At 39.2% G+C, this 20,223-nt stretch overlaps 1 protein-coding gene across 15 annotated transcripts in view; it reads left to right on the top strand.

Annotated features, from left to right (window-relative positions):
- The window catches only part of LOC110838850 (Lost PHDs of trr), a 180,262-nt gene that overhangs the window by 147,012 nt on the left and 13,027 nt on the right, over positions 1 to 20,223 (top strand). For all 15 annotated transcript variants that reach the window (XM_087348840.1, XM_087348838.1, XM_087348839.1 and 12 more), the window contains 9 exons: positions 659 to 781; positions 1,701 to 1,846; positions 6,776 to 7,052; positions 8,142 to 8,362; positions 10,129 to 10,362; positions 11,010 to 11,330; positions 14,618 to 14,727; positions 17,673 to 17,916; positions 18,076 to 18,321. In XM_087348840.1, coding sequence (XP_087204966.1) covers positions 659 to 781; positions 1,701 to 1,846; positions 6,776 to 7,052; positions 8,142 to 8,362; positions 10,129 to 10,362; positions 11,010 to 11,330; positions 14,618 to 14,727; positions 17,673 to 17,916; positions 18,076 to 18,321 — 1,922 coding nt within the window. The remainder of the gene's footprint in view (positions 1 to 658; positions 782 to 1,700; positions 1,847 to 6,775; positions 7,053 to 8,141; positions 8,363 to 10,128; positions 10,363 to 11,009; positions 11,331 to 14,617; positions 14,728 to 17,672; positions 17,917 to 18,075; positions 18,322 to 20,223) is intronic.

Here is a 20,223-nt window from a genome sequence, read left to right as displayed (position 1 = left end):
CTCATCAGCATAGAACAAAAGCTGATGTTTCTTATTCAGTACCAGTCCCTGTTTTTTTCTTCTCTTCCACATAATTTTGTAAAGCAAAGTTGAAGAGCTGTAGTGCTGTAATTACTTTGAAAGGTATTTATCAGCATTTTACCCATTCCTTTTCCATGAATGTAAATAGCAGGTGAGCCTGTTTAGTTGCTACAGTGAGTAGCTCCTTAATTTGTACTCTTCTCCAGATATTATTAGGATGAGTAAATCAAGGAGGTGGGCAAGGTACGTAGTACATGGAGAAATTGAGAAATGTGTGGAAAAATTTGGTTGGAAAATCTGTGTGGAAGAGACCACTCAGGAGACATATGTAGTTAGGAGGAAAATATTAAAATGGATATTAAGGAAGTATGGATGGTAGGTGTGGATTGGATTTATCTGACTCAGGAATGGGACCAGTGGAGGGCGAATGTGAATACAGTAACAGAACTGTGGGTTATAATAGGGAAGGAGCTGAGTTGTTAAATTTTTTATTTTGTGCTATCATGGTCTACAGCCTCTTATTGAATTGAATTGAATTGAATTAAACTCTACCTTGAATCATGTGGTCTTTTATTGTAAGTGCATCCCACCTCTGTAGGTGAATGATATGTGACTGAAAATTTTGTCCTGTTAACAGATGATAAAAGGCCAGATGGACAGACGAGTGGGAATCGTGATCGAGGCAATGACACTCCTGACACGGTTGTCAGTTCATCATCACCAGAGTGCGTGATTCATGAGTTGCCCATCAGATTCCCAGGTATGGCACATTGCCGGCCCATGTACTTAATTGCTGTATGTGGTGTGCTGTTTATGTACAAATTGGATTTTGCTTTTGATGCACATTCACATAAGATCAGTGATATTAAGTTTATTGTGCTGAAGACATAAATCTGCAGTGGCATGTTTGTTATATGTGGCCAAAAATTTATTTTGTACTGAACCCTGTATCCATTCCTTCACTTAAGTAATAGTGAAATTAAGGATAGGGGAGGTGGGGTCAAATTGGAAACAAAATTGTCTACCTCAGGCGTAGGAATCAAGCGGAAAGGAACGGCGGCATTCACAGAGATGGGCTGTTCAAAGTATATAAAAATTTATTTACATTATACTTGAAATGTTAAAAGGGGGTAACTTATTCAAGCCAAAAGCATCTGTAATTAAAACAGTAAGACATAAATTCGCGATCACAATTTTAAATCGGTATGACATCAGTCCAAAAGTAAGAATGACTGAATGAGTATAACGTACATCAGCAGTAACAACATCTGTTGTTATATGATGTAAAGCAAGGTAAGACATAATTGCCAAAATAAGCTCACATTCTTCTCATGTTTGTCCTTTAATTCCACTTTGTTTTGTGTGCTGTGGAGTTATACTGGTGTTTCTTGAGGACAGAAGTTTCCCCAGTCAAAACTTTGGACACATTGCAGTGGGTGGTTTTTAATCCTTGATACATGCAGCCCTTTTACAAGCACTGTTTCTGTCAATGTTACGTGAAAAGCTCGAGAAGACCTCACTGTAAAAATATGTAGCTCTGAGGTACATATTACACTTCACTGAATTATGATTTTATAAAGATTCGTGATACAGTATTCACTTATGGTTCATGCTGTTTGTTAATTTGTTTTACTTTTGTGTCCTATACTAACGCAGTTTACTGGTTCATATTTAATTAGGTCTGAAGCTTATTGAAGAGGAAGACTCTGAGAAGGAGGAAGAAACCAGATGGATGAAACGTTCTTCTCCCATTATCCCTATTATATCTCCAATACCAATTCGTCTTCGCCCAGGCATGCAGATGGCAAAAGAAATTAGCGATGTGGTAAGTGAGACCGTTTATCAGGAACAAAGATGACTGTCTGGCAACTAGATTATTTCTGCACAGCAGACTGTTCAGTAGCAAAGATCAGTTAACTAATGATGTGGTATACACTCTTTTATCATTTAATTGATACATTATTATAATCAAGTGTGTTACATGAATTATGTACTTTCACATTATTTATTGTAACTGCATTTCTTAAATGTGAGTCGTGAAGCTATAAAGATGACTACTTCTTAGTTTTGTGTGAATTGACCTTCTAGTAATCAGCAGCATTGGTTAAAGTAGAAGTAAAGTAGTCCTGCTACATGCCATGTAGGCGCTTGGGGGGAGAGAAGGTATTGCTCGTACTCATTCTTAACCTCGGCTCTAGGTGGGGGTGAGTAGTTAGCGTTATGCCCAGGCCGTGGTTTACCCCTGGGAAAGGACCCTGGTACCCATTGGATAGGATGCTAGGTGGGCCCTAGAGCTGGTCTGGACACAGAGGCTAGAGGTAAAATCCTCTACCCCTGACAGGTATCAAACCCCAGTCATCCAGCTTGTATGTAGTCCTGACTGTGCTATCCGGGCTCATCTCAGCATTGGTGATGTGAAAGAAAAATTTATGTTCTGATAATTAATAAAAATAACTAAGTTAAATCAGTACCAGAACACAAGAACAGGATGTGTGCATATGTTAACCATAGAACAAACATTACATTTGCATAGCACAACTGTACTTTAGTTTCTCAAATGCAGGCTGTGACAACATACATATATTGGTTGCAGTTATAAATGACATCTCAGTTGTTACATTGCTGGATGGTGTAATTAAAACATGATGTTTATCCAGCACATTGAATATTTAATAGATATAAGGATCTTTAAGTCTTTTTATAAAATGAAGCCTAAAAGGTTTGTTACAGTAACCTATAAAGCACAACTTGTGTAATGTGCATGCCAATCTTGGTAGTATATGCTGTATACCCTTTTCCTGCAAGTAATCAGTTGTAAGGGAATAGAAAGTCAGTCCATTATCATTTAAGTCAGTTGCAGAGAATAATAATAATAATAATAATAATAATTCGTATGTTCGCATGAGTCTGCGGGTGTAGGGGCGTTTATATTTCAGGCAGCAAAGAGAGCAGCAAATGACCTCGGACTTGACTTCGACACCAGCTCAGTTGTACAGCGAAGACAGTTGCCCCTCTTGACACTGACGTCAGATCAATTCAAGGGCACTGTTAAGAAGGCTGAGCAAACTTTGTTGCTCAAACAACATGCAGATAAACCCATGCATGGGGCCTTCTTCAAAAATGTAGAAAAAATGGGCTTGTCAAAAGACCTGACGTTCGCCTTTCTACGGTCGGCTGGACTAAAGTCTGAAACCGAGGGTTTCATCTTAGCGTGCCAAGATGGTGTGGTAAACACACTTGTGTACCGCCGAATGGTGATGGGTGTGGGGGTAGTGGATACTGTCTGCAGGGCATGCCGAATGCAACCAGAGACGTTGATGCATCTTTTGTCGGCATGTAAACATTATGCCAGCTGCGCCTACATTCATCGACATAACGCTGCTTTACGTATACTCTACTACCACCTGAGACACTTTTACGGCATAGATAAGACACCCGTTTTGCCGTACGCTCCTGGGGACATTGAGTCCGTCGTTGAGAACGACAAATGTAAAATTTATTGGAACTATTTGTTCCCCACTACCAGGCAGTTAACAGCCACTAAACCTGACATCGTTCTCATCGATACCTCTGGATGCACCATGTATGTCATCGAGTTTTCGGCCCCCGCTGAAACCAACATAGTTGTGAAGGAGGCTGAAAAACGGACCAAGTATCAAGACTTTGTGTTTGAGCTAAGACAGCTGTACCCAGGATTCACTGTCAAATTAATCGTCCTTATAATTGGAGTTCTTGGAGGAGTCAAGTCGTCACTGCTGGCTAACATCAAGCTCATTCCGGCATGCCAGCGTAACGCTGAAGCACTACTCAGCCGGATGCAAAAGGCCGTGCTTCTTGGGTCGCTCCGACTACTACGTGCGCACGACCCCAACTCACTGTAGCCGCCTATCTCGTGGTTTGAGCCGTGACTACAGTTTCATCTGGCCTGCAAGCATCCGAGTTATGACGGCAACACGCCTGAAGTTTTTGGCTGCTTGTGGACCAATTAAACAATTCATAATAATAATAATAAAACATGCAGATAAACCCATGCATGGGGCCTTCTTCGTAAATGTAGAAAAAATGGGCTTGTGAAAAGACCTGACGTTCGCCTTTCTATGGTCGGCTGGACTAAAGTCTGAACCCGAGAATTTCATCTTAGCGTGCCAAGATGGTGTTGTAAACACACTTGTGTACCGCCGAATGGTGATGGGTGTGGGGGTAGCGGATACTGTCTGCAGGGCATGCCGAATGCAACCAGAGACGTTGATGCATCTTTTGTCGGCATGTAAACATTATGCCAGCTGCACTTACATTCATCGACATAATGCTGCTTTACGTATACAGTAGGGCCCCGCTTTACGGCGCTCCGCTTTACGGCGATTCGCTAATACGGCGCTCAACAGCTGAGTCAGAGAAGTGTGTCCGGCGCCATTTTCTCGTCGCTGATTCAATCTGTTTACAGCTTTTGTACGCTCCGCGTCTCCGTATTTCTGGCAATTTTTCAAAGTTATTACAAACTGTATATTTATGTAATATTTTTGTGTTTCTACAGTGTAATTACAATGGCGTCAAAGGGTAGTAGCGATAAAAAGAGGAGTCGTAAGCCTCTTACTTTAAATACCAAGTTAGATATAATTAAACTTCGTGAACAAGGCATGTCTATGGCCGAGATAGGACGTAAGCTAAGCTTAGCTCGCAAAACTGTTAGTGCCATCGTGAACGCTAAGGAGAAAGTGTTAAAGGAATTAAAAGTGCCACACGAATGAACTCTAAAGTCATAAGAAAAAGAGATAGCCTTATTGCCGACATGGAAAAACTTTTAGTTGTGTGGATTGAAGATCAAACCAGCCACAATGTGTGTACTACTGATATTCATTTTATTTCATATCGTTTTCTTTGGCCTAGCGCTATTGTGCACTTACTATATGATAGTGTAACATCTTATTAGGCTTTGATATGCATTTGCAAGTGAAATAAGGCAAAGATCCGCTTTTCGGCGATTTTCGCTTTATGGCGGGGGTCTGGTCCCTAACCCGCCGTATAAGCGGTGCCCTACTGTACTCTATTACCACCTGAGACACTTTTACGGCATAGATAAGACCCCCGTTTTGCCGTACGCTCCTGGGGACATTGAGTCCGTCGTTGAGAACGACAAATGTAAAATTTATTGGAACTATTTGTTCCCCCCACCAGGCAGTTAACAGCCACTAAGCCTGACATCGTTCTCATCGATGCCTCTGGATACACTATGTATGTCATCGAGTTTTTGGCCCCGGCTGAAACAAACATAGTTGTGAAGGAGGCTGAAAAACGGACCAAGTATCAAGACCTTGTGTTTGAGCTAAGACAGCTGTATCCAGGATTTACTGTTAAATTAGTCGTCCTTGTAATCGGAATTCTTGGAGGAGTCAAGTCGTCACTGCTGGCTAACATCAAGCTTATTCCGGCATGCCAGCATAATGCTGAAGCATTACTCAGCCGGATGCAAAAGGCCATGCTTCTTGGGTTGCTCCGACTACTGCGTGCGCACGACCCCAACTCACTGTAGCCGCCCATCTCGTTCGAGCCGTGGCTACAGTTTCACCTGGCCTGCAAGCATCCGAGTTATGACGGCAACACGCCTGAAGTTTTTGGCTGCTTGTGGACCAATTAAACAATTGATCATAATAATAATAATTCAGTAATGCAAAATGTACAAATACAAGTAGTAAAATCAATTCAAAAGTAACAAATAAAGACTGATTGGTTGCAAGTGCAAAAGGATATTTCAGATTACCTGAAATTGTCAGTCAGTCAGTCAACTCAGTTGGTTGACAAATTGCCATGTTACTCCCTTCACTTCTGCATGTCTGATCGCTGCAGAAGTATACTGTCATTCTGATTCTCCATGGATGTACTGTCTCTGTGCCATTCGCTCCTACATAGATCGTGTAATATAAGTGTGTAACATTTTGATTCACTTCCCTTTGCAGTATTCAGTCATATCAGAAACTGAGTATATCATAAATAATTTTGACAATTAAATGAAGTGTTAGTCTACAACTGTTGAATGATTTGATACTTTCCATTCAGTAGTAGTGGCCATTGAAAGTGGTAATGTGTTACCAGTGGGATCCAGCTAGCGAAAAATGGCAGTAGCAACTAAGCCACATTGCCAGATGTAATTTTACATGATTTTGAAAAACATTCAGACTTGTTTTGTGAAAGTAATTAAATAATGACACCACTTAGACATGCATATTTACATAATTTCAGAAAGTCACGCATGTCAAAAGTAATGAAATGGCACTCATGTTACAGCTGAAAAATATTCCTGTATTTAACATGAATTAATCATGCATAACCTTTCAAAACCACAGCTTTGTCTTTCTTCTTCTATTTCCGGTTTAACAATGTTTTATACGTTTTCCGGTACCCTTTTACGGGTCCCAACTTTCCGTTGGCTTGATCTATGGACATTCGGTAGGACTCCTTGGACGAGGGATCGGCCCGTCGCAAGGCCTCTACCTGTACACAGGACAGCACAACACAGAAAAACACAAACACACATCCATGGCTTGAGTGGGATTCAAACCCCACGGTCCCAGCAACCAAGCGGCACAAAGCCCATGCGTCAGACCGTGTGGCCACTGCGGATTCCAGCTTTGTCTTTATAAGCTTTATATATTATAGATACTTTTATTTTATATTACTTTAGACAATTTTTAAGAACATGGCAGGTGAGGAGAGTGGTTTGACAAATAATTTTTGGACTGTTATCTTCTTTGTCTAGGATAAGGAAAATGTTGGCGTGACACGTGACCACATTCAGCTTAAGACGCGGTTTGGTGTTTATCCACCTGCCCCTCTTCGTGATGCTGGTAATGTGACGGTGACTCTGACATTAACATCGGCGGCCGCAGGAGATATCCTAGGTGTTTTGCGTCACTTGGCAAACATTCTCAGTATTCCAGCACCCTCAGGATACCAGATAGTGGAGAGGACCAGTACACCACCAAGCCAGAAACTGGGGCTCTACCGCACGAAGGGGAAAGATGGCAAAGAGGGAGGTGAGATATGTACAGATGAATTTGCATGTAGCGGCATAGCAACATTTGGGCCCTGAGCTGGATAGCTGTCTTATGGTCCGTAATGGAGTTTCGTCTGTTTATTGTGCCTCCTTTCTAACAGCCATCGTGGCTTCGGGCCCATCCAGCCTTCGATTTGTTATTCTTCCATGGGGTAAATAAGAGACATGAAAATTATTACCCACTTGTGAGATACAAGGTTCCCATGTCAGTGAAGATGTCACTGTTGATCTTCTGTGATGTAATGCCATGTGAACATGCAGGTACATGTCAGTATTTTAGAGAACCATGTTGCTACCATTTAGGGCTAAAGTGAGGTTGTTTCCAAGTGAATAGTTTGTGTAGTGTCAAAAGAAGGACTTATGCTAGGGGAACTGGTCAGACACAGTCTGGGAATGAGGAGGAGATATCCAAGCAGTAGATACAGTATGCGGATATGAGTACAAATCTGAAAAATCCGAACTCTTCATATTTCTTTACAGAACAACCTGAAAAAGAACAGAAAGCAATGACATTTGCATTCTCCAGACATTTGGGAAGTAGCTACGTATTTGTTTTGATGTTTAAATGGGATGCTCTGCATTGGCCATTTTAGTTTGCAGTATACCATTTTCTCACAGGGATTGTATATCAGTATTATATTTTTACTCATATTGGAAAATGGAAGGTACTTCAAAATTCACAGTATAAGAATATTCTGCCACATGTTCATGAAAACTTGATATAAGTTTAAGTTATTTAAAAAGTGATTATGAGTGTAACATGTTGACTAGAATACACACCATGTTGTCTCATAAGTCATACTTGATGTTCCAACACAAGGGTACATGATTAAAAAGTAGGCCTGTCAGTTGGTAGCTGTAGTTAACAAGTGTTGTTTTGCATGTCTGTTCAAATGATCATGGTGTTTCTTAACCTTCATTGCTCATGTGTCATGGCTTACACACAGTAAAATTGGCCACACATTGCCAGAGTAAAAGTACAGTTTGCAGGCCCATAGTACATGGGTTTAAATCTCGTATTCCATATGCGCCTGTATTACAAGAAGACTAATTATCTAATTATCTGCAGCTCCAGTTGATATCCAGAGTATTCTGAACGGAGCTGCAAAGTTCTGCAGGCACTGTGACGTGGTGATACTGAGCAGCTTGATCCGCAAGAAAGCGTCAGAACTGCCGTTTCTAGCCAAAGATGATGTGGTAGAGAATGGAGATGATCTGTATTTCTGTAGCTCCGCATGCTACATGCAGTTCGCTCTCATGCATCGCTCTCCCAGTATATCAGAGGATAAAGTAAGTAGCATTCACGTGCTGAATGCAGAGAAATACAAAGGTAATGGTGGTTACAAAACACAGCTGCAGGGCATGCTTCATCATAAATACCTTATTTACATGCATGCAAGTTCTCATCACATTCAGGTCACACTTGATTTATGGTAGAGTCTTTGGTAAAAGCAAAGTTGTCTAAGATAATTGGTGTTATCTTTTATTAATATTTGTTCCTTAAAGAATAATAGGTCAAGAGATGTTTCATCATATATTGTAGATTATAAATTGCATTTATTAATCAATTTTAATGCTGTCCTGTTAACAAACAGTTTCTCATAAACAGTTGAATCAGCATGGAAGGAAGGAAACGTTTAAAACTCTTTTTCATTTTTGTGAAGATTTGGAAAGTGTGTACATTATGTTGCAGTTTACTAATTTATTTTTTACTAAGAAGACTTATCAGAAAACAGGTAGGTCAGTGAATAAATATTATGTTCAAGAGATAAGCAAAGGTTTGTGGATGGCCTGAGGTGTGTTGCTACTCATGTGTTAATGATATTGATGGTAAAGCTTGCATAATGTAACATATATTTAAGTAAGAATATACAGAATGCAGGGTACACTCGGCCAACTTCACAGCACATCCAAGACCCAAGGGTCACTATGTGGTTAAGACCAGTACATGTCTGATCATTGTGATAATCTGAAGATAAACTGCTCATTTACCTCTTGGATGCTGCATGGCTGGTTGCCATACAAATGTGTAACCTTTGACATTCATTCTCCTTTCCTGTGTTCAGTGACATCAGAGCGGAGTGGAATATATTCTTTTGGCAATCTAATGAAGCAGGAGTTGTTAACATCCAAATAATTGGATACTTTCCGTTCAGGAGTGGTCGATGATGGCAATGTGTTAACAGTGGGACATGGCTGATTTAAAATAGCAGCGGCAACTAAGCCGTGTTCAAATTCCTTTTACAAAGATAATGAAATGATGACTGTGCCGCATTGTCAGATATATATTTACACATATACAGAAATTGATCGGAAGTGCTAATTATAGCACAGTATTCACACAGCACTCTCATTACAATTTAAAAATATTCTTAAATATTACTTTAACACTGAGAAGAGCATACAGATCATTCTAGACCATACTTGTTACATTGGGCTTTTATTTTATTCTCTGTACTACATATAATGAATGATCTTCAATAGTTATCTGTTGTGCCATAGCAAAGATTATCACATGATGAAGCTCAACTAATCAGATTGTCAGTTGTTAAAATTGGCGGTGTTCAATTTCTTATAGTTTTCATATGTTAAGATAACTGTTCTGTGAAAATAAAATTGTTTTATGCTATAATTATTTTCTTTGTTAATTGAAATATGAAGACAAGGTATGCAAATGCTAACTGTTGTGGAAGAAAGCTACAAACAACCCAGTTTTTAATGTGCACTTCTATTTGAAATAGGAAGTGGAAGGGTATGGTAGAGTATGAAATTAGACCGACTGCTGTGATATGTCGAGTTGAGCATACAGCTGTGTAATGACATTGTTCATGAGTTAATGTAGTGTAATAGATGCACAGTTGTGAATAACAGTCATGTGTTTTTATAATTTTTAATATGATCATTTACGAGGTGTTCTTAACATTACCATGAGTGATAGTCGCAACTGAAGCAGTCTCTCAACATTTCAGCCTGGCTCCTGTTTCTCTTTCTGTGTCACCAACTGCCATCCACATACCATAGTGTTAATGACAAGTTGGTTATGACTGCTTTTTCAGGCTGCTGCCATTGTGGACCATCTTTGTCAGACAGCAGAGTCTCCAAGTCAACAGAAGAAGGTGTGCCCTCCAGAAAGTACAGAGAAAGTCAAGGAAGATGAGAGATCTGAGAAAAAGGTAAAGGAGGAGGATGAGCAGATGGACGTAGACCGGCAGCTGAACGAGTTTGAAGACGTGAAGACAGAGCAAGATGATGCAGAGAAGAGTGAGTCTGCGGAGCCTCAGTCCATTCCAGTAAGCATTTAAAACGCGGCTGTAAGTGGCTGTTCGTAGAAAGTAGATGGTAACACTTTTCTGATCAGTTTATTTTCAAACACTGGATTGGATAATGTGAACCCTTATATACTGTTTCCCTGTAAATGGTAAGTATGGTGTATTGCCATTAAAGTGGAACCTACCATAAGAGCATGCCATTGGATGACAATAAGCTCATACATAGTAAGTACAAGATCAGACTGTATTATAGCAGGTACTGGAAGTAACATCTGTCACATCTCAGGCATGCTTGGCACATGGTAAATATAGTTTAAAAATTTCCAAAGTTCATGTTTAGAAATTTTACATTCTGTGTGTCTGATATTTTCTTTAAATTTGTGCTCTGCATGTGGGTTGTTTTGATAAACTTTGTCTTTCAAACGTATATAACACCTAAGAGCCACAAAACACCCTGTTCTGTGTATATTGAATCACATTCTTCAGGTTGTTAAGTTGTCCTTGGACTGTGTTTGTTTGATCCTTTCCTCCACATTTATTGACAATTTTGCAGCACTTCTTTGATATATCTGTTTCGCATCTTTTCTATATGGAAATGTAACACTTTTTGTTATGTCCATCCTTAATTTAAGATTTTTATAGTGTTGTGCCTCATTTCTTTTCGTTAGACGCAGAGCAAGAAAACTGAATCTGTGAGTGTAAATACAGAAGTACCACTTGAAAAACTAGAAAAGAAGCCTGCATCAGGAACAGTACCTACAGCATCAGCCGTAGCAACTGTAACAGTGCCATCCTCCACTCTGCATCAAGGGACATCTAGTGACAAGAGGAGCCGTCGACATACCGGAGATGATCAGGCCATCGCCCCTTCTTCCCATTGTCCGCCTCCTACCAAACTGTGGAAAGGAGTGAAATATAAGTACTGGACTCCTGGAGCTATTCAGCCTGCTGTGAAATATAAGAAACCCACTGACAAAGAGGTCACAGAGGTAATGCAGATTGCTGTCTGTTAATAAGGTACTAAAAAGTAAATCATTATGAGACTGTCCAGTTGTATGGTACAGTAATACTTTTTTAGCTAACCACTATATGCCATTACATTAGTATTTGTTTTACATTCGTATTTTTGATTGCTGAAAATGTATGAGATCCGGCTTCAGCTTTATATCGTCTCAAGACAATCCTTATCTATCGTGGTTAGATCCTTCCAGTCCCCTACTTTCTGTAATGGCATCTGAATCCATGGATGATGGCACCAAATTTTCTATCCAGTTATGTAAGATATTCTTCATATATGTTGGTGGTTATTCAAGAATTCTTATTAACTTCGTATTTTGCAGTCTTGACTTTCTTTAAAGTCTGTGTTGACTTCCATATTCAAGTTTCAAGAGATAGAAGTTTATCTCTAGCATCAGCATTGCATGCAGGGAGCACAGTTATCCACTGTCTGGATTTTGTACCATCGTGGTGAGGGTTTTCTTGATAGCAGATTGAAAACTATGCCTGTCTTTTAATAGTCGGCCATTTTTCTGGTGTCCTTTTTTCTGACCCTGCTTGACAGACTTCCATAAACAGTATTGTATGTCCTTTATTTTTGTCAGTTCAATCATTAAAAGCTGAAAATTTTGCTATTCACAGAGGAGCAACATTGTACAAGACCTTCTTCTTTAGATGTACAGGCAACCCTCGATTTATCCCTGGGATGCGTTCCTGGACAAACTGTCATAAATTGAAACTCTTTTTATAATGTAAGTCAATGGGAAGTCGATGACATGCATTCCCGGCACCCAAACATTGACGACATACGTTCCTCAAAAATTGACTTCGCCTTATCCGTGATAGCAATTTCAGTCAAGGGAATGTTCGATTCATGTCATCCACCCATAGCAACAGCAATTTCTCCATTCTTTCTAAAAGTTTACTTCTGCTATAATTCACTTGCGTTGCACTTACTCTCGTAGCCTGTTGCATTGACTGTTTTATTTTATATGAATTTTTCATTATGGTAGTCACAGTGGAAGGAGGCAACTTCATACTTCTGCACACATTACGACGGGTATCACCGCCTTCTATTCTACGAATTACGTCCATCATATCTTCTAATGCAATAGACCTACGCAACTTTTTAGCAACACATTCACTTCTCTTACCAGACATGGTGGCTCTTCTACAATTTATAAATATAAAACAGTTGCTACTGCAGAATAGTGGTCGAACAACAACACAAACACGTTTAGCACACAGTTTTCAGCACATTCAATGTGTCAACAAGAAGCAAACTGAGGGCATTTTCCCTTACTCCCTTATCATGCTGAACGCAAATAACTCACCGTGAAGAGTGACCAATGCTCACGTGACTGTTGCGCAATGTTGGCGGATTTTTAGGAGATTATCTCGCAGCTACTTAGCAATGAGTGCAGAGGTGACTGTATTTGTATTTTTTATTCAAAATTAGCGATGTAAGAATTACGATTTAGTATAATAATCAGTACAAGAAACATTGTAAAACGTTATAAATAATAGTAAAATATATTTTTTCACTTTTTGACTTGCTGGTTTCAAAAGCAGCGTTATTCTGAACTGGCGCAAATCGAGGTTTACCTGTACATATGTTATCTGTGGAAGCATTAGCCACGTACAGCTGTTTGTACCATGCAGCAGTAGCTGCTTCCAGTTTTTCCATACACATTTTTTTTTTCCTTGGAGAAAGTTCCACATTGGGCATAACTTCTTTCAGTTACTTCACAGCTTTTCACAATCTTGTCCATTGTGGGTACTGAGAGTCCCAAATGTGACGTCAGTTTGACTGTGTTCCAGTATGCAGGTCAACTTTGCTATAATGCCTGTTTTTTGTGTATCAAAAGTACTTTTCATTTTCCTTCTGTTAGCAGCATTTCAGGCAAAGAAAGGATTTGAAATAAGTTCATCATCTTCACACACTAGATCTAGCATTTCATGGATATGTTGACCAAAGATCGATGCTAGTAATACAAATTACTGCAGTTACCCATACAGAATGACAAGCACGGGGCATAATCTGTTGCACAGTGTATGTCTGTGCCTGCAGTTGGCTGAACTCTCATATGACCTTGAATACACTCTGCAACAGTCACTGGAATGATACTGTTTTCACAGCAGCACAATTCTGTACTTGCTCACTCCACAGACCGTAACACTCTATCACTGAAGTGAATCAAGTTGCCCACAGCAATTAGCCTTTTATAGGACCTAGGAATGTTCCAAGAATATCATAGATCGATATATTCATCGCCCTGATGACGGAGGCAGTATGACCTCTGAAACGTTGGTTAACATCGACCAGACTACACAGCGCAACAACCCAGAAGACGGAAATCTTCATACTCACCGCTGTGAAAACCTCAATTCTTACATCGATATTGTTGTTTTACATGCTTTCCAGTTTGTCCACAGAGCTTGTAGGTGCTACTTGAAATGGGCTGGACAGCTGTGAATCAAGCCATGTGACCAGTAGTCACACACAGTGAAGTATAAAGTGCTGGTGACTTTATATTAGGATCTAGTTCTAAGACCATGCCTGGAATAACTCGATTTCTATCATAATGATTAGCTGATGAAATTTTGCCATTGTTCAAAGTGGTGAACATTGTCATTGAGGTCAGTCCATTCTGTCTACCTATTTTACTCTTTGATGAGTCGCTGACTTCACACAGAAAAATTACTTCATACTGAAGCCTGCACATGTCTGTTTCATTGTCATAATGTTGACTAAACACTTTTTCACTCTAACGAAACCTTTAAAAAATAAATTATCATTCATTAGCCATGTAGCAATGTAATTTTATGACATAGAATGTTATAAAATCAGGTAAAATTACATTTTCAAGATGCAGAAAGTGATGCACAAATTTGGGAAAGACAGAAGTTTAAAATCTGTTAATGCTTACGTTGTACTTGTATTCATTTAATTGGGATTAGACAAAGAATGTGTAAAAACATGTAAGATGTAAAATATAAAAATGCATCATTGGAATTTCACTGTATTTATGTTAGCTTTCTGTTCAACAATTAATTGTCTGTTTTTATGTTAAAAGAACAGATTACTGCTTCCACAAACCACTTCTTGCTACTCCCAAGAAAATGACTGAATGACTTAACAACACGTGTGGTCCCATGTTTCACCGTTCTTTTACTAACCTCTTTGGCAATCTCTGTTTATTTGTCAGACATCATAAACATGTTCATTTTCACAAGTCTTACTAAGTTCTACAGTTGTATGTTGCTTGTGTTTCCTTAGATGCTGTTTCGAATGGGTATCACGATGACTCCAGCCAAGATTCCTGAAGATACCCGCAAATGCATGTTCTGTCACCAAATTGGAGATGGAGTAGGTGATGGAACAGCCAGGTAAATAAACTTCAGACAACTTAAGTACGTTGTGGGCATACGGAGTGTTTCTAAATATGTGCCATAAATGATAGGTAAGCTTTATGACAGCAGTATGAATCAAGAAGGTCTTAAGAACATAGGTCAAAAATATTTTTGGGAAAAGTTACAGAGGATGAAAGTTTGCGGGAAAAATGTTCCAACTTCTCTAAGTTCAAAAGCAAGTGCTTGACTTCGCCCACTAGCTCCCGTTGGCTAGCACCCAGCCACACGTGCTGGAGACTTGAGGTATTCAGTCACGTTACATCCTTGGTAATGAACAGATGGTTCCCAAAATGTTGGTTTCTTTTGACAACTTGACACTTTTGGTGGTCTTCAGATTTTTTGGAATATTTACATCAAATGCTTCAAATGTCCCCCATGGGCATGAACATGTATGTCAGCACAGTGTTTAAGCAAGGCTCAAACATTTTCAAACACCCCAGTGGTGATATGATTCTTGTTGGCTGCATGTGTATGCATTGCCAAAGTTGTTTGGTGTCAACAGTGTTGGCATAAACTGCATTTTTCATGGAACCCCACAAGTGAAAATGTGTTGGATTAATTTCTGGTGACTGTGGTGGCTATGACCACAACCAACAGTTTGGAATAATGCCTGCCAAACGACTCTCATTCAGCCAGATTGAAATGTGCTTTAGCATTATCATGCAAAAGCTACATCCATCATCATGCGTACAGCAGAACATCCTCCAGCAATTGAGATAAATGTCTATGGAGAAATCACAGGTATGTGGGTCAAGGAAGTTTTGCTGGTGAGATGAAGGAGCCACTGAGATGATAATTCATGATGCAGGGCGACACTTTTACAGAAAATTAACCCTCAGACGTGGTTTTACGTGTACACACGCGGGCATTTAAATTAAAGTTCTTGTGGATTTACGTATAAACACGCGAGCCTCAAAGCCTAATTTAAAACGCCCATAAGTATGGAATAAATAACGCCAGCGCGATGAGGTTTGTTCTCGCCTGTTGTGGAAATAAAGCTCTATGTGTATACATGTGGCAACAGGGTTACATTCCAATGACCTGCAAGGGAGAGTCTAAAAATAAACGCCTGACCTGGTAGTTTACAATGGCTTTCTCTTCGACAAGTCGACCCTTGACGGAGCTTGAAGAAATACAAGTTTTAAATGAAGTTTTAGAAGATGATAGTATAAGTGAATATAGTTCGGACGATGATAGTGTATTTGACATTGATTATACACAGTTTGTTACACCGGGAACTGTCGTGTTTAGCGATAGTGATTGTGATAATGGTAGACGTGGTCGACAGGACGACATCGTACATGCAGGTGTGGTTTCCAACAAGTTTTTGTGGGAAAATATAGACTCATTTCCTGCTTCACGAGAAGCATTTTGTAATGTATGTGGTCCCCAGTTCGACACTGCTGATCTAGATGTCGTGAGTTTATTCGAAAATATTTTCGATATAGCACTTGTGCAGCACATTGCTGATCAAACCAACAGATATGCTCAGCAAGAAATATCAAAAAGTGCCAATCCTCTCACATTTCGCTCTAGGATTAGGAAGTGGCAAGATGTTACAGTGGACGAAATTTACGTTCTTTTGGCTCTATTTATGTTGATGGGCATTGTGCAAAAGCCTACACTTAGATCTTACTATTCAAAGAACCGGCTGTTGTACACTCCGTTTTTTTCTGAAACTAAACTTCTAATCGACTTGCTTCCACTGCTCACACATCTCATCTTATAAGGTAAGATTATAAAACCATCTTTTAAGAGGATTTCAGTGAAAAATTCATAATTATATCTCATATAGTTCAAAAGTTATGAAAAAAAGAGTATTTTACAGCAAAATTTAAACGGGCATTTAAAAAATACTACCGCAGGAACAGCACGACAGCAGTATATGCGGGGTATTTAAACTACCACGTCGACGGGTTAATGTCAGTTGTGTCAGGGTCTCATCGTATATGGATTGTCTTCCACCCACATTCATCTGCTGCTTCCATCATCAAGGCAATCATAACCCTGATGATGGAAGCAGCAAGGACCTCTGAGTAGGAACTATACCTCATCTCTCTCCAAGCACCTACATGATGTCTAGTGGGACAGATTTTTACTTTTGCTATGTCAGACTTGATTATAGTGTTTAACAGTAAGTTTATTTTGCAAAAGATGCTGGTGGATGGCATGTAGTTGGAGTGGCATCTCACTGGAGATTTGCTTTGAAATTACAAAGGGAATTTCTGTTCTATGAGCTTTCATGGGTGCACTGTGAGACTGATCATATATATATATATATATATATAAGTGATGAGAAGGGAGGTAAATCAGGGTGAGGATGGGAAGGCTTCATAAGTGTACTGAAGTGAAGAGAAGGTCCTGATGAAATGTGAGTGCATCAGTTCATGACGTATGTAATTCATTACTGTTACTGTCTTATGTCTAGTTGGTATTAATTTTTAAATTATCTACTTTAGGTTATCTGTTGTGTTTAAATACTTTTGCCTTGTGTGTTTTATTTTGAGTGTGGTGTGTTATTTTGTGTGATGTGTATTGTTTTGTTGTGTCTTATGGTTTTTTGTGTCTTATTGTTTTGTTGTGTCTCATTGTAGCTCCACTGACACCAGGTATAAACCCATTTGCAGTTAATAATAAATAATAATAATATAGAGAGAGAGAGAGAGTGGGGGGGGTTATATTAGACTTTGTAATTCAGATTTCTCCCTTAAATATTGTTCAAATCTGTAACTGAACAAATCAGATTTTTAAGGCAAACTTTTGGTCACATGTAAAGCGGTAAACCGAATTATCTAAGTTTGTCAAATTTCAGTTCGGTCAGTAAATTTATTCGGTCCATGTTGAGATATTTTACATATTAGAACTGATCGTGCTTGTAGACACTTTCTATAAAAGCGTGTTTTATCTCATTGTTTTTACAGGTTACTAAACTTTGATGTGGACAAGTGGGTGCATCTGAATTGTGCCCTGTGGTCAGATGACGTGTATGAGACCGTGAATGGCGCACTGATGAATCTAGAGAATTCACTACAGCAAAGTCTTGTACTTAGCTGCGTTGTATGTCATCGCATGGGCGCTACAATTCGCTGCTTCAAACTTCGCTGCTCAAATGTTTATCACCTGGGTTGTGCTGTTAAAGATGGCTGTGTTTTCTTCAAGAACAAGGTGATTTTAGGTGAAAGGTGTTAAGATTGTCGTATGTCATTGTTTTGGCCACGTTTTCTATTAACCCATAGAAAAAATTTTTCTCGTGTCTTAGTTGCTAAGCCCTGTGTTCTCTTTCAGTGTTTTATTCTAAAATTATGCATTTATTTCTTTCAACAGTCTACTTACTGCTCTGCTCATATCCCAAAGAATGAGAAGGATAACGAACTAACGACATTGTCAGTGTTCCGACGAGTGTATGTGAATCGCGATGAGAATCGTCAGGTGGCAACTGTGATGCATCAGGATCATAACAATCTTTTACGAGTCGGCAGTCTCATCTTCCTGAGTGTGGGTCAACTGTTGCCTCACCAACTTCAAGCCTTCCACACACCTAACTACATTTATCCAATTGGATACAAGATTGTAAGTTTGTAGTTATGGTGTTGTATTATTTACAGAGTAATTTGGATTATCTGTGTTATGATGCTGTGAAAATGGAAGCTGTAAATACATCCTTTGATGTAATTGGAGCACTCCTGTCTTCCAGGCCCCTGCAATGTCTTCATTTACACTTTTGGATTTCCCACACATAATCCTGTAGCTAAGCCCAGCACGCTTTCTGAGTCGATCAAGCCATCCATTTGAAGGTGTTAATTCAGTGTTTCTGTCTAGCATCAGACATTGAATTTGTGTACTTAATACCAGTTTCTGCCTAAATGACTCTAGAAGCACTGATTCAGTCTTCTTATGCTTACGAGTCTGTAGCTTGTTCCTGCTCGGCTTAGAAATTATACGTTGTTGAAGTATATTTTCCTTGCTCACCACAAAATTGTTTAGCATTGGCACTTGTTTGCTGAGTTGTTTGTTGAGTGGTTTGTCATTTACCTTCTTAATGATCTCCAGTTTCTCAGAAACTGATAATACTTTACATTTTATGTTGTCATGTATAATGCTGTATGTAATACACAAGTCAGTTTTCTTACTACTTCATAAGATTTAGCACACATGTTCATGAAACTTAACCTTTCGTACAAAGACCATGCTATCAGCTTCAAATACTTCAATAGATGTAATCAGGAAGTCACCACCAATTCTGCTTAACTTGGCATTAATGAGTGCTGCTAAGCACTTGTGATATGTTTGATTTATGTGAGCATCTGTTTTGTTCCCTGTTCTTTTCTGTAATCTGATTAAACTTATTAAATGAGTAAAATGTTTGATACACGTCTGTAAAATTGCTCTTCTTAGGTGACATGTTCTTTTATGCAGGAAGTATTTTAACTTTTGGATATGATCACCATACTGTACTTAAAACTTTGTGTTCAAGTCAAAGCACTTTGTTGTTTTATTTAGGGTTAAACACCTTATAAACTTAAACAGGAAGCATAATTAGATAAAGGTTTTCAGCTCCTGACACAATACGTAATGACACAGGCAACTGGACTGAAGAGCAAGTTCAGGGGATCTCATGTTATTGACATCTTTGATTGGCTAAACCAGTGGTTCCCAGAGTGGGCTGTACCGCCCCCTGGGGGGGCAGTGGAGGTGGGCCCCTCCGAGCATGTTGTTTGCTTATTTACGATTGCCCAGGCTAGAGCCTATACTCCAGGCTCTAGCCCTAGAGCAAAATACCTTCCTCACTTTGTCTTTAAAGTTTTACTGTTTTGTCAGTCCCATCCATCTCATTAAGAATTTAGTAACAGTAAAGTGGTTACTAAATGTGGTATCTGAGAATCAAGCTAAATGACTATCAGACTTTGAAAAGCTGGTATCGCTGGATCATGTTCATCAATTTTGTTGAATAAATTAAACTAATAACTTCTAATTGGATTTTGAATAAATGTGTGATTAATTGTTACTGTTTTGAATTTTATTTTCATTGTCTTCCTCAGTGGGTCCTGCAAACCGCTGTTCTGAAGAATGCTTTTTGTAGGGTAGGATAGAGTATTGGGTACTGGGGATTAGTTTATGGAAACAAGGGGTTGGTGGCCTGAAAAAGTTTGGAACCACACTGGGCTAAACTTTGAAAGGGGGAAGTTGCAGATTTTGGAATGCATAGTTTTTTCTAGACATGATGAGAGGGACATAGACAGTGGGTTGACATTGCTTTTGTGGCTCACCTACTGTGATAGCTTTGAAAGCTAAATTGCAGATACATTCAGACCAAATTGTTAATTGAAAGTGGTGGCAGCTACTTAGCAGTCAGTCATTGTGACAAAGGCCCCCTAGAAAGAATACCCTATTTTATATGAGATTTTTTGCACACACAGAATTGATAAATTGACAGTGCAGATGATTTTGCTTGCTGTAATGAAGTCTCGTTAT

The sequence above is a fragment of the Zootermopsis nevadensis genome, unplaced genomic scaffold (assembly GCF_977971745.1).
Source record: "Zootermopsis nevadensis isolate Lab colony 2312 unplaced genomic scaffold, Znev_1.0 Znev_ptg000013l, whole genome shotgun sequence".
Classification (NCBI taxonomy): Eukaryota; Metazoa; Arthropoda; class Insecta; order Blattodea; family Termopsidae; genus Zootermopsis; species Zootermopsis nevadensis.
Note: the sequence above shows the minus strand (reverse complement) of the source record. Positions and strands in the feature narration are given on the sequence as shown.